This window comes from Petaurus breviceps, unplaced genomic scaffold (assembly GCF_028583685.1).
Source record: "Petaurus breviceps papuanus isolate PSGF00001 unplaced genomic scaffold, PetGlider_PUasm1.0 37, whole genome shotgun sequence".
NCBI lineage: Eukaryota > Metazoa > Chordata > Mammalia > Diprotodontia > Petauridae > Petaurus > Petaurus breviceps.
In genome coordinates this window covers 25,128,260-25,142,083 of record NW_027186296.1, presented here as the reverse complement: position 1 = coordinate 25,142,083, position 13,824 = coordinate 25,128,260, and the positions used below count along the sequence as shown (strand labels likewise).

Below are 13,824 nucleotides of genomic sequence, written 5' to 3'. Positions count from 1 at the left end.
GCTGCCCAAGTCCTTAGTCCTGGACTTTTAAAGAATAACTTGTCAAAATCTCTCATGCTTTGTGCCATAGAAACATAGGCTTTAAAGTTTAGCAAGAAGGAATGGAAATTTTATAAGTTGAAAAAGACTATCTCTTTGATGGTTTTATTTATTTTTTTTGCAAGATCAAGAAATGTTAAGATTTGAACCTGACTCTAAAACTTTATAATAGTATCCAAATATGGTGCTAATTTATATACTTTCAATTTTTTTTAAATACTGAAATCCAAAGTATTTCTGGATAATATATTTTCCCCTTAGAAGACCTCTTGTAATTAAATGAGAAAATGTACATATGATTTAAAACTGTCTACACTATTCATATATTGTATAATTTTATCCTTTGGAACATATTAAACATTTCCAACAAATAATGAAAACATTTTTGAAAATTATTTTTGAAATTCTAATTCTTTCAGTTTTCATATTAGAAGAGCTAATATAGGCCTGCAGAGGGAGCTAATAATCTGTCATTACAATAAATATATCTATCATCTGAATAGATAGCCTGGTAAGTTTATTTTGGGGCTAGAAATGAACTTTTTTATTTTTGTTTTTTAAAGATTGGAGAAAGCATTTATTTTTATGCTAGGCTACTGCTAAGCACTGAATATAAATGTAAGCAAAAAGATAGTCCCTGTCCTTGAGAAGCTTACATTTTTTTTTAAAGTATTTTTGTTGATATCTTCTGTTTTTTACATCATTCTAGTTATCTCCATATGCTTTCTCCTACACTTCCCATATAACAAATATGAGAGCCATCCCATATGACAAATAGTATTTTTAAGACAAAAAAAGGAAAGAAAAAGAAAAAATTAGCACAGACATTGAAAAAGTCTGAAAATAATATGTAATGTGTAACACCTGTGGAACCTGTGACTTTGGGGGTTTCCTCTCCATTTGGGTCATGTTTGATCTTTATAATTTTGTTACACTCACTTTTGATTTTTTTTCTATTTGCTTTATAGTCTTTATGTATCTATTTTTTTCTTGGTTCTGCTTACTTCACTCTGCACCACTTTATACAGGGTATGGACAACAAAAGAAACATCTTAGGACAGGTTTCTATTCCCCAAACACTTTGGCTAGGGTAGCACTTCCCACTAAGCACTAGCTTAGTGGGAAAGTAGGAAAGATAAATAAACAGGGGTGTCACCAAGTAGCCTCAAGCATGACGAACTTCAGACCATAGCAAAAAGAGAGAATTCATCATAGTCTTGCAAGAGCTATTCTCAGGACAAGTGTATATACCATTACTCCAAGTTCTCTTGCTGGGACTGATGAGTCCAATGCCTTCCTGCTATTCCCTTGGTTCTAAGTGTTCAGTGGTCCTTTACTCCAAGCATGTATAGGATAGCTCTGTTATTTTACAGAAAGAGATGGAGTCCTACTCAAGTGGGTTTAATTGGTTTCTCCACCTCTTAAGTCACAGGCAAAGACATGCTAATCAGTTGGGAAACCAGAAGTATATGGTTTGATTGGTTCCAGGCATAGAGGATGCTGGATTGGGGAGATTCCAGAAAAGAGACAAGAAATGAGAAGAGTGTGACTAGGTTAATAGCTTACTGAATTAAGAAAGACCAGGACAAAAAGTCCCAGAGGTTTTTCTAGACTACAACTATCATTTAAGTAAATTCATATTCTAATTTAAAAGACCTCAGGGCTCTGAGCCCTATGACATATTGTCCTAAGATGCTAGAGAGGGCCCTGGAGAGCTACTCCTCTGATTCTCAAATATCCAGAGGAACCAAGTCCTTGGATGTGGAGTTCACAAAAACCTAGGGGTGAAACCAAATGCTGTTACCCCACCCAATTTCTGGAACTAAAACTGGAGCGATGAGTAAATCAAAGAAAACACTATTTAGTATAAAAAATTTTTGCAAATCTAACTCCATGACTAAAATCTCTAAAAGATTTATATAGATACATAGAAGAAATGAAGCAAGAGATAAATTATATAAAAGCTCCTGAGGAAAGAATTGGAATGGGAATGAGTAGTTCAGAAGAGAAAATGGTAAATAAATAAAAGAAATTTAAAAAAATAAAAGAATCCCTGAAAACTATAATAGACCAAGCAGATATCGGTGACTCCATGAGAGAACAAGAAATATTAGAACAAAATCAAAAGCTTAAATAAAGAGTAAAGATCTGATAGTTGGAAAAAAAAAAACCTGACCTAGAAAACAGGTCAAAGAGAAATAACAAGAATCATTTGTATTCTCTGTAAATTATGATTTAAAAAAAAAAGCCTAGACACTGTATTTCAAGAAATCATAAATGAAAATCACTTGGATCTGTTAGAGTCAAAGGACCAAATGAATCTAGAAAGAATCCGCCAGTAAGAAGCAAAGTAAACTTCATAATCCTGAAAGGTGTTCATAGGGAGGAGGATGGGGTTTTTACAAAGAGGAAAAAAAAAGAAAGTCATTAGAAACTAAAGGAGTGTTTTAGATTGCCTTTCAGACATTTAGGGAGTATTTGAGCAATTGTAGTATATTAATGTAATGGAACATTATGTGTGGAATGTCAAGAGATAATTTCAGAGAATCCTTTACAGTATGAATTAACAGTGAGGTGAGCAAAATCAAGAGAACAATTTCTACAACCACAATAATATCATGAAGGAAAACAACTTTGAACTCTGATCAACTGTATCTCCAGAGCAACTCTGATGAAGCATGTTACCTTGTTTCCTCAGAGAGCTGATGGGTACAATTTACAGAAAGAGACTGACACTTTTGCACATAGTGTAGGGCCAACACAATATTCACAGCACCTATGGTGACTATGAATATGTTGGTGTGGTTCTGGATCACAAAATATAATAGACTCTCTATATAGAAGACAGAAGCAAAACATTTATTCACACACCAGAAAACCAAATCCCAAAACCAGAAAGCTGAATCCATCATAGCAACAAAGAAGTTAATACACCATAGCACGGTAGGGAACCACACCATCCTTTAGTCTTCCCATAAACAAACACTCACAGGCCTCGCTGTCTGGTTGCCTGCCGCCCTCTCTCCCATCTTCTAGCTGCTCTGACTTCCAGCTTCCTGTGGGCTCTGCTGCACCTTCGGCAAGCTCCTCCCACCACAGGCTCCATTTGACTACGTTTGGCCTGTTGGGGGCAGGGAAGATCTTCAGATTCCCATTACCATTACATATGGTTATAGTGTAGATTCATTTTGCTTGACCATGCTTATTTGTTACAATATTTTTTTTAATTCCCCTTTCTCTTGGTTGTGGGTTGGATTAGCAAATGATACCAAAAAAGGGGAACCATTGAAACACTTTAAAATATTCACAGAAGAGAACAGAAAAAGTTTAGAAAGAAACACAATCAGGACAGATTTGAAAGTAACAGTATTTGTTTTATAGATATGTGTGTATATATTTTTTAAAGCAAGAATTTTTAAATAGAGATTCATGTTTTCATATAGATTCCTCTTTTGTGTTCTATGTATATGGAAGTGATATTTTAAGTGTTTTGACTTTAAGTGTTTAGAGTAACAAAAAATTTTTTTCAATGATAACTGGACAATGATAATTTGCCAGAGATAAAGAAACAAATAGTTGAGTCAGTATGTACTACTGAAAAAAGGAGGAGGAGGAAGAATATCACATTTGGGGAAGAAATTTTATGACTCCAAAAATTTCCTTAAAATCAAAATGCCAGAAAGCTCTTGGAATAACTTTGTAACTCTGAAATTTGTTCCTATATCTGTTCTTTTCTCTATAGATCCTAGAAGGAAATATCATGTGAGGTTGATGGCATATAACAATATGGAAGATGGTTATCAGGCAGACCAGACAGTCAGTACTCCAGGATGTGTTTGTAAGTTCAAAATTTCCATGAAATAATTTTGCAAAGCTTTTGTAAAGAGTATGCTTTCTTTTTAAGAAAAAAGATAGTTTTAAGAACGTTTAATAGTAAAAGAACTTTTTTTAAAAAAAGATCTATTTCTGTTTCAGTTTGTATTTTGTACTACATAGAATTTTAACTAAAGAAAGTAATGGGAAATGGTTTTTCAATTACCTACTAACATATTTAATCCTAAAACTAGTTTTCTCATACAGACTTCTGTACAATTTCATCAAGATCAAAAAATATGTAGTTTTTTTTTTTGAGGGGGGAATGCAGGGCAATTGGGATTAAGTGACTTGCCCAAGGTCACATGGCTAGTAAGTGTTAAGTGTCTGAGGCCAGATTTGTGCTCAGGTCTTCCTGATTCCAGGGCCGGTGCTCTATTTACTGAGCCATCTAGCCGCCCCCCAAAATATGTAGTTCTTAACCACAGGTCCACTGTTTACTGACTCTCTAAGTGACCTTGGCAAGCCTCTTAATATATACTCTATTAGCAACATATTAATATTTTCTGTTTTCTACTCTAAGTAATGATATCTCCTTTATTGGGCATTTAGAAGAGTAGTTGAGGTTTTAATGTGAGAGTGTCTGTATATCTTCTTGGAAGAAAGATACAAAACTGTCTTTGAGAGGTGGTGGTGTTGATTTTGCTGTAGTCTTAACTGAATTTTTTGTTGCTTATAAAACAGTATTGTCTTTTTCAAAAATAGCTGTTCGAGATCGGATGGTTCCTCCACCACCACCACCCCATCATCTTTATGCTAAGACTAATACCTCATCTTCTATCTACCTGCACTGGGGGAGGCCTGCATTTACCTCTGCACAGATAATTAACTACACTATCCGCTGTAACCCTGTGGGCCTTCAGAATGCTTCTTTGGTTCAGTACTTCCAAACGTATGTAGCATCTATCAATGGTTTATTCTTTCTTTTCCCATTTGCACATACCTATTCAATCACCTTTAATTAGCCCCTAATATTCATTTTGGATTTTCTGCTTCCTGGCCATATTTAGACATTCAGTATTGTGTTTACAGTGGGTTGGTCACTCTGCTATAACCAAAAAAAGGCAGAAGCAGGGTCCCTGTTCTCAAGGAGCTTACCTTCTAATGGAGAGAGAGAGAGAGATTTGTAGAGAGAGAGAGAGAGAATGTTTGTGTGTGTGTGTGTGTGTACACAGTGCAAATAGAAAGTAATCTCAGAGGGAAGGTATTAACAGTGAAAAGGACTAGGAAAAATCTCCATTTGTAGGATATGATTTGTCTTTTAATATTCCTAAATCATTCTGCTCATGTGAACGGAAGATTTAAATAGTTGCTATTTCTCCCATAAATGGAAGGGCTGAATTAGAACTAAGAATATGTTAAAGAACTGTTTTAAGAACCAGAAAATTACTAAATATTATTGGATTTTTTTGTTGTGATTACTTGGCAGGTTTAAAATATGTAAATCAATGTCAGGTTCACTGGATTATATATTATTAGTCAAGATGCCATGATTATTTTTAAGTACTTGAACTTAACATCTTTAATGGGAAATCCCCATCCAAAAAAAGGTATTTTAATATTGGTGTGAACAAAAGAAGGTAAACCCCTTATTTTAGGCTTTCTTTGTTGTGAGACATTGTCCTATGTACCTGAGAAACATGATTTGACTCTCAGTGTAACTGAATTTGTGATACAGTAGTCCCTTTATGTGGAGACTGACTGTATTGTTGATTTTCTCTGACAACAAACCTCCAAGTTTATTGTTACATTCATGGATAGATTCATTTTATTCTAATATAACTCACTATATGGATAATATGAATGGGAAAGAATAGAAGTAATATTTCCTTTGTATTGATTAGAAGTGTTGAAAAGTCTGATTTGGTGAATCATAAGCTATCATTATTAACAAATCTATTGTTTATTAACATAGATCAGAAACTCATATGTTGGTTCAAAGCCTAGAACCAAATACCAAATATGAATTTGCTGTTCGTTTGCATGTGGATCAGCTCTCTAGTCCCTGGAGCCCTGTAGTTTACCATTCGACACTTCCAGAAGGTAAAGAAATGTCACCTTATATTTATGTTCTGTCAAAATCAAGAGGTTAGAAAGTGACTGTTTTGAGGCAGGTACCTTCTTAGTTGTTACCCTCAGATTGTTTTTTGATTGATAGAACAATTTTAGAATTTAGTGAAGGTAATACATTTCTCCCCCAAACACTTCATGAGATTGTAATTTATACTCAGAATTCGTGTCTGTATCACACAAAAAATATTGGAAATGACCTTCCTTTTATCTACTCCTTCTACCACAAAAAGAAAAAAAAAGTTTATTTGGATAGTCTTGGGACATCTTAAATACCAAACTGAACTCATTTTTATTAGAGTCTCTCTTAAAATATGAAACTCATGTTGTGTGGGCAACACAAAGTATAGCAGAACTATATAGTTTACTGTGATTTTTAACATTTTGTTTATTGTATTATATTAATACATCAGTATTATATATACATATTGTAATGATGCAATCATAAGATTCTAAGCACTTTTAAGTAGCCCTGTCATAGTGTTAACTCATAATAACTGTAGTCAATTAAAAAACTTGATACCTCAATATTGATGTAAAATAACAGTTTATAGGAGGACTGATCTCCCTCTATTCAAACCTCCCCTAGATTGTGATGAAGTATCTTGGTCTCAAAGGTTATTTCTTTTTGTACTTGCTAGACTAATATAAACAAATATATTATTCATCTTAGGAAAAGGCTTAATTTAGTAAATTATGTAAACTATTGAAGAGCATTTTTAAAAAGCATAAAAATAACTAGTTTTTAGAGCAGAATAAACAATCAGTTTATCATTTTGTGAGGTCCCAATATACACCATTTTCATAAGCCAACAGTATATAGAAATTTGTGATCTGGTAAATTAAACCAGAAGTATCAACATAGGAGTTTACTGATTTACTGATCAGATGTCTTAGGTAATTGCAAGTTAACACAAAAGTGCTCATATACATATATATTGCAGATGTATTTACCTAATACTCTATAACTCTGTACTCAAAGCTAGTTATTAATTAATGAGGAATAACTTATATAATAGTTCTTTCAGCTGCTTTTTTATGTTAGATTGGCACACTTTTATAAAATAGAGTCCATAAGCAGGCTACAGGTATAGCAATACCAAATGGAATAATAGATGCTTGTAGTGCATTTGAATATAATCTTTACAGATAGTGCTATAATGAGAACAAAGGCTCCATTGTCATACTATATAGTTGTCCTTTCAGTGAGCAAACAGCAAAAACATCTATAATGACCACAACCTTCTGTTAGAACAATTCATGTAATTCTCTCTTTAACTTTTTAAAACTTCCTTAAATTTGAGGAATTTTCTTTTTAGGGGGGAGGGAGGAGGGAAGGTAGGACAATTGGGATTAAGTGACTTGCCCAAGGTCACACAGCTAGAAAGTGTTAATCATTTGATGTCAAATTTGAACTCAGGTCCTCCTGACTCCAGGGCTGGTGCTTTGTGCATTGTACCACCTAGCCACCCCAAGGAATTTCTTAAGATAAATAACTTGCTCAGGGTCACACAACAGTAAGTGTCAGAAGCACCAGATTGTCCTCATGGAAGCCATTCCTCTATCCACCATGACATCCTGCCTTTTGCCCCTTTGATGATTTTTGTGGGTTTATAATGCTAGAATTTTTTTCTGAGTTTTTTCCACTTGTACTTTGTTATCCCCTCTTGCCCTCTATGCCAGCATTGAGGGGATTATGTACTGAATAAGCCAGGCAGTCTTTTCTGTTCAAAAGTTTTTGTAATTTGGTTTAAGTCTTAAAAAGATATGTGTGGAATAAAATTTACCCAATAGTCTTCTTAAGATTTTATTTTGATCCTTTGATAGTGATTCCAGATGCTTAATTTTTCTCCTAAGTGTATCTGCTAAGGTAATTTAAATACCAATGAACCATTTTTCCCTAATAATATTGTAAATTTTGTGTGTGCACAGCGCCAACAGGCCCACCAGTTGGAGTGAAGGTGACTTTGATAGAGGATGACACTGCTTTAGTTTCTTGGAAACCCCCTGATGGTCCTGAAACAGTTGTGACTCGCTACACTATCCTGTATGCTTCTAGAAAGGCCTGGATTGCTGGAGAGTGGCAAGTTCTACACCGAGAAGGTAAATATGGTCATAATTGGCAAAAAAGTTAACAATCTATGATTGGATTATCTATTTTGTCAAAATGTTTGATGTTGCGAAGATTTATTTTTAATTCCATTTTTAAAACCATTTTAATAATTAATAATTATTTTTAAATTTTGAGTTTATACTTTCTTTGCATTTGGGCAATTCCTAACAGCCCTTTTTGCAAATGCCTGTCTTCTGTATATGGGCCATTACATAAACAGCAAAGCAGTATTAACTTGTATCTAACTTATTCAAGTACATAGAGGCTTTGTACTATGGGGGGGAAATAGCTTCATAAGCAAATTGATAGTATAATTAAAATTTCATAGGGAATGCTTACCTGATTAAAAGAATAAATTTCAGAAGAGCCTATACACATCTATTATAAAAGTTTGTGTAATTTAATATAAACAGAGAACAATTCTCAGAGTTCATTGCTAGATGGTAAGGGCTTAGGATAATCAGACAATCCCATCAATGCTGAAAGCAATGGGCCCTTTGATGAGGATGTTTAAGGGAAGGGCATGCGATACAGCAAAACAAATCCAAGGAAGCAAAAGGCAATAGACAACAGGGGAATCATCCAGTAAACATGTCTTAGGTGCCTACTATGTGCTAGTCAGATAATGTGTGAGGCAGCTAGGATACAAATAGAAAAGTGAGATGGTATCTAGCCTCTAGTAGCTTCTGTTCAATTGTTTAGTCGTGTCTGACTCTTCACGACCCTAGTTTTCTTTGCAAAGATACTGGAGTGGTTTTCCATTTCCTTCATTGGTATTTTCAGGCAAACAGAGGTTAAGTGACTAGCCCAGGGTCACACAGAAAGTGTCTGAGGCCTGATTTCAGCTTAGGTCTTCCTGATTCCCAGCCCAATGTTCTATCCACTGAACCATCTCTATTCAATTAGGGGAATACAACTTGCTAATGAGATATATACATAATAAACACCAAGTGCATTCTTTCTTTTGAGTCTTCCAACCAAGCTATGACATGGGTACCACAGGTATTATTATAATAGCCCTATTTTGCATATTTGCAACAGACCCAGAGAGAGGGAGTAACTAGTAAATATGAAGGAGAATCAGGGTCTTTATCACTCTACCCATTAAGCCATCCCCAAGTACTTAAAAACCTTTCCCATTAATTTTCTCTAAAGAATTAAAGACTATCAATTGGGTTGTCTAAAGAATCAAAATTCTTAAGTACCCATGCTTATTAATAAGCCCAATTACTACAAACTCAAGATTCAGATGGTATCTACAAAGGAAACAGTCTTGGTTTTTTGAATATTCAAACATGAATAATTTTGGAAGCTATAAATATATTACCTTAAAATCAGCTGAAGATAAGACCACTATGGGAAAGTCAGTCTGTTGGTTTATCATCACACAAGCTATTTCAGGATATCAGACAACCCCTTACAGAGCTAAGATGATGTACGGGGAAACAAAATTCCGTGGTGATTTGGGGGCATTGTGATATGAGAGATAGTGCAGTAGATCAAAGGCTGGGCCAGGAGTCAGGAAAACCTGAGTTCAAATATAGCCCCAGATAACTTACTAGCTAAGTGACAGTGGTCAAGTTTAACCTCTGATTACTTCAGTATCCTCAACTGGAAAATGGGAGTAATAACAGTATCTACATAACAAGGTTGTTGTGAGGATCAGATGAGATGATTTTTGTAAAAAGCTCTTAGCACGATGCCTGGAACATGGTAAAGTGATATATATAAATGCCTATTCACATCCTTTTCTCTTTCTTAGTGCTTTAATTTCCTGGGAAACTAAGAAGTCATCCAATCTAAGTTGATAAAAGCCTAAATTTAATATTTTATGACAGAATTGATATATTGATATATCTATATTGATATATTGTAGCTACTTGTATATCTGCTGATATCAGGATTGGTAGATATTTTACTACTAATGTTAATCACATCAATCTCTTCCTAATCTTACCACACCAAACCATACCTGCCTTTATGTTGATTATCTCACAGAATTGTTATGGGGACACCAGTTTATCACACTACAGCCCAATATACAAAACCTGAGCCAGGATTACTTGCTGTGAGTTCAAAGCCATACCCGTATATGAAGTCTTGATTTTTAGGAATAGGTGCCTGAGCAAGGTTTTACAGGTTTGTGGAGTGAGCACTTTTTGGTTCTTTATATGTGTCCTAACCAGGACTAGCTTGTTTCATGACATTTGAGCTATGACCAAAGAGTGTTGTTTATAACAATGGAGAATTTTAAGTATGTAGACAGGATGTTTTTGTTTTGTTTTGTTTTGTTTATTTGTCACTTTGCATCTAAAATTTTAAAAACAAATTACATTTTGCTTGATCTCAAATTTATGGTCATTTCTTTTTTCAAGAAATGTTAGAGCACCATCTAGTGGGGAAAGGTAATTTCATTTCATTTGACCTGAATAGGTCATTTTAAAAAATTTAGAATATTTTATTTTTCCCAGTAACATGTAAAAACAATTTTTAACATTCATTTTTTTTAAATTCTGAGTTCCACATTCTCTCTCCTCCTCTCTCCTCTCCCTCTTCTCTAAGACAGTATGCAATTTGATATACATTATACATGTGTAATCACACAAAACATTTTCATCCAACTCATGTTGTGAAAGAAAATAGACCAAAAAAAATCACCACAAGAAAAATAAAGAAAATTAAAAATAATATGCTTCTATCTTCATTCAAACTCCATCAGTTCTTTCTCTGGAGGTGGATAGCATTTTTCATCCTGAGTTCTTTGGAATTGTTTTGGATTATTGTATTGCTGAGAAAAGCTAAGTCATTCACCAGTTGATCATTGTAGAATATTGCTGTTACTGTTTACAGTGTTTTCCTGGTTCCACTCACTTCACTTTGCAATAGTTCATGCGAGTCTTTCCAGGTTTTTCTGAAATAATCTTGCTCATCATTTCTTATAGTACAATAGTATTCCATTACAATCATATACCACAACTTTTTCAGCCATTCCCCAATTAGTGGGTATCCCCTGAATAGGTCATTCTAATTTTAAAAGTGGGTGAGATCAAAATGATCTGTTGCTCATCATTTTATTGTTCCATGCTATGTCCAAGAATGTGTTTTCTTAAAAAGTAGAGAGTCCTTATGTTTATAAATCTTTTGTATTAGAGACATGCAGCTTTTTCTCTATTTCAGACTTGGTATATGGGGTAGGAAAGAAACACTGAGAGCCACTCACAGGTAAAGAGCAATTTAACTGTATTCTTTGAAGGAGAAAAAAAATCTTTCCCTTAAAGATTAGAACCAAAGAATATGACTTAATTTAAATATGAATGATAAAAATAAGCATCTTTCAAATTCTAGACAGAAAAGTCTGTAGCAGTCTGCAACAATGGACATGCTAGTAAAATGATATTTACTAGTAATAAATATAAAGTCTTGGGATTTAGATTCAAAGCATTAACTGTACCAAATACAAATTGGGACTGATATGCCTATGTAGTAGTTAATATTTAAAAAAAAAACCAACCTGTGGATTTTAATGGACTGCAAAGTTTCATCAAGTAAGACATATACTGAGATAGCTAAAGAAAGCTAATGTTATTTCAAGCTACATGAATACAAAGGTAAATGGTATCCAGAGTAGAAGTTGATAACCCTTCTGTACTGATCCTAGCATCTATTCCCTACAACCCCATTCAGTCTCTACTTGTTAATCTCTCTCTCTCTTTTTTTTTTTTTTTTTTTTGGTTTTTGGAGGGCAGTTGGGGATAAGTGACTTGCCCAAGGTCACATGGCTAGTTTTTGTTAATCTCTCTAAATCCAGACATTAGTGCTCCTCAAAGATCTACCTCTAAAACTCCTGCTCTCACCACCCACTTTGGCTAAGCTAATTCTATCACTTTGCTTGACCTGCCCTACAGTCTTCTGACAAAGTAGTCTAAATCTCTTAGCAAAGAATTAGAAATAAAATAGATGTCTGTTGATTAGTGAATAGCTGAACAAACTAGTATATGAATATAATGAAATTATTGTGTGAGAAGTGAGGGATTTAGGGAAATATATACATTTATGTGAACTGATACAGAGTGAAATAAGCAGAAATAAAAGAAAATGCACAAAAATCTTAGTAATATAAATGGAAAAAAAATCAAAAGGAAGTCCAAGTCTGAGTAATTGAAAAATCAGTAATGGTCCTATATGAGACATCCATTCCCTCCTCTTGGCAGAGAGGTGGTGGCCTACAAGGGCAGAATATTGCATACTTGTTAGATTGGTAACTAAATCAGTTGTTTTTGGTTTATTGTTTTTCTTTGTTACAAGTGAGAGTTTAGTTTATTTGGTGTGGTAAAAGGAGTATATTTTAAAATATCTATAAAACAAAAGGCAACAAAATTTACTTTAAAAAAAAAACCCACAGTGGTCTGAATCTCATTTCCTCTGGCTAATACCTCCCATATAGCTCCCATTTCTCTTAATCTCTCCTCCTTTTGAGCCACAGGAATTGTGATATAAATATTTGGAGAGAAAAGGAGTCTTCTTGGACTCCATAAATCACATCTCTTTTATATACGAATGGCTAGGACAACTGTATGCTTTTTTTTTAAAGCAATTGGGGTTAAGTAACTTGCTCAAGGTTACATGGCCAGTTATTTTGTGTGGGTGTTAAGTATCTGAGGCCAGAACCGATCCCGGGTCTCCCGACTCCGAGCTGGTGCTCTTACTCACTGTGCCACCTGGCCGCCCCAACTGTATGCTTTTTGACTTCCTAAATTCTTGTATATGCTCAAATGTTTTCTAGGGTTGTATGAGTATTATTGGGGCAGCTGGGTGATGAAATATATAAAGTGCTGGGCCTAGAGTCAAGAAGCCTCATCTTCCTGAATTCAAATCTGGCCTCAGACACTTACAGACTGTGTGACCCTGAGCAAGTCACAACACTTTGCCTCAGTTTCCTCATCTGGAAAATGACCTGGAGAAGGAAAAGGCAAATCATTCTAGAATCTTTGTCAAGAAAACTCCAAATGGACACAAATGAAATAATTAAACAATAACAAATGAGTGTCATTGTCCCTGCTATTGGCATGAGTACCCCATCCTCCAGCTCTACTACCAGCATAGTTTGTCATTTTTTATCAATCTGCCTGACATGTAAGTTTCTTTCTGTTTGTCTATCTGATTCTCTCTCTCTCTTTCTCACCCCCCCCACGCCCCTTATTGGATTTTCTTAGATGTAAACATTTAAAATGTTCTCTAACCAGTTTAAATTTTAATATAAAATAAAAGCAAAATGGTTACATGAATTCCAATATTTTTAAATCTGTCAATTAGAAAATGGTGACTTGGTAAAATGGTTAGGCAATAATGGGATGGCGAATTACTGCCTGTGCAGTTTGAAGAACCATTTTCCCCTCCTCTCTGATCTCCAAGTAGATCAGAGGTTACAGCCTTTACACATCTGGTGTGCAGTAAATCAGCCCAAAGAGCTCAGGCTCTTTAATGATTCAGCTCATCTGAAAGACACCATTGGGAAAGGATCCCTAATACTGCAATATGAACTTTTGCCTTTAATAATGGTGCTGAAAATGATGACTACTTTGTTCACAGAGCCCTCGTATTTTGCTTCTATTTTGTTTACTTTTTGCAGATTTTTGGACTATTTGTTTATGAAAGAGCTAGGGTTTTTTAGGTAGTTTCTTTTTTGCCTATTGAAAAAACCAAGCCTTTTCTTTATATGTTTTGCTGAT

General features: G+C 34.6%; 1 protein-coding gene across 1 annotated transcript in view; it reads left to right on the top strand.

Moving 5' to 3' along the window:
* PRTG (protogenin) overlaps positions 1–13,824 on the top strand; it is a 150,144-nt gene that overhangs the window by 118,538 nt on the left and 17,782 nt on the right. Inside the window, exons 12-15 of the mRNA XM_069098104.1 lie at positions 3,782–3,877; positions 4,618–4,804; positions 5,828–5,955; positions 7,915–8,085. Coding sequence (XP_068954205.1) covers positions 3,782–3,877; positions 4,618–4,804; positions 5,828–5,955; positions 7,915–8,085 — 582 coding nt within the window. The remainder of the gene's footprint in view (positions 1–3,781; positions 3,878–4,617; positions 4,805–5,827; positions 5,956–7,914; positions 8,086–13,824) is intronic.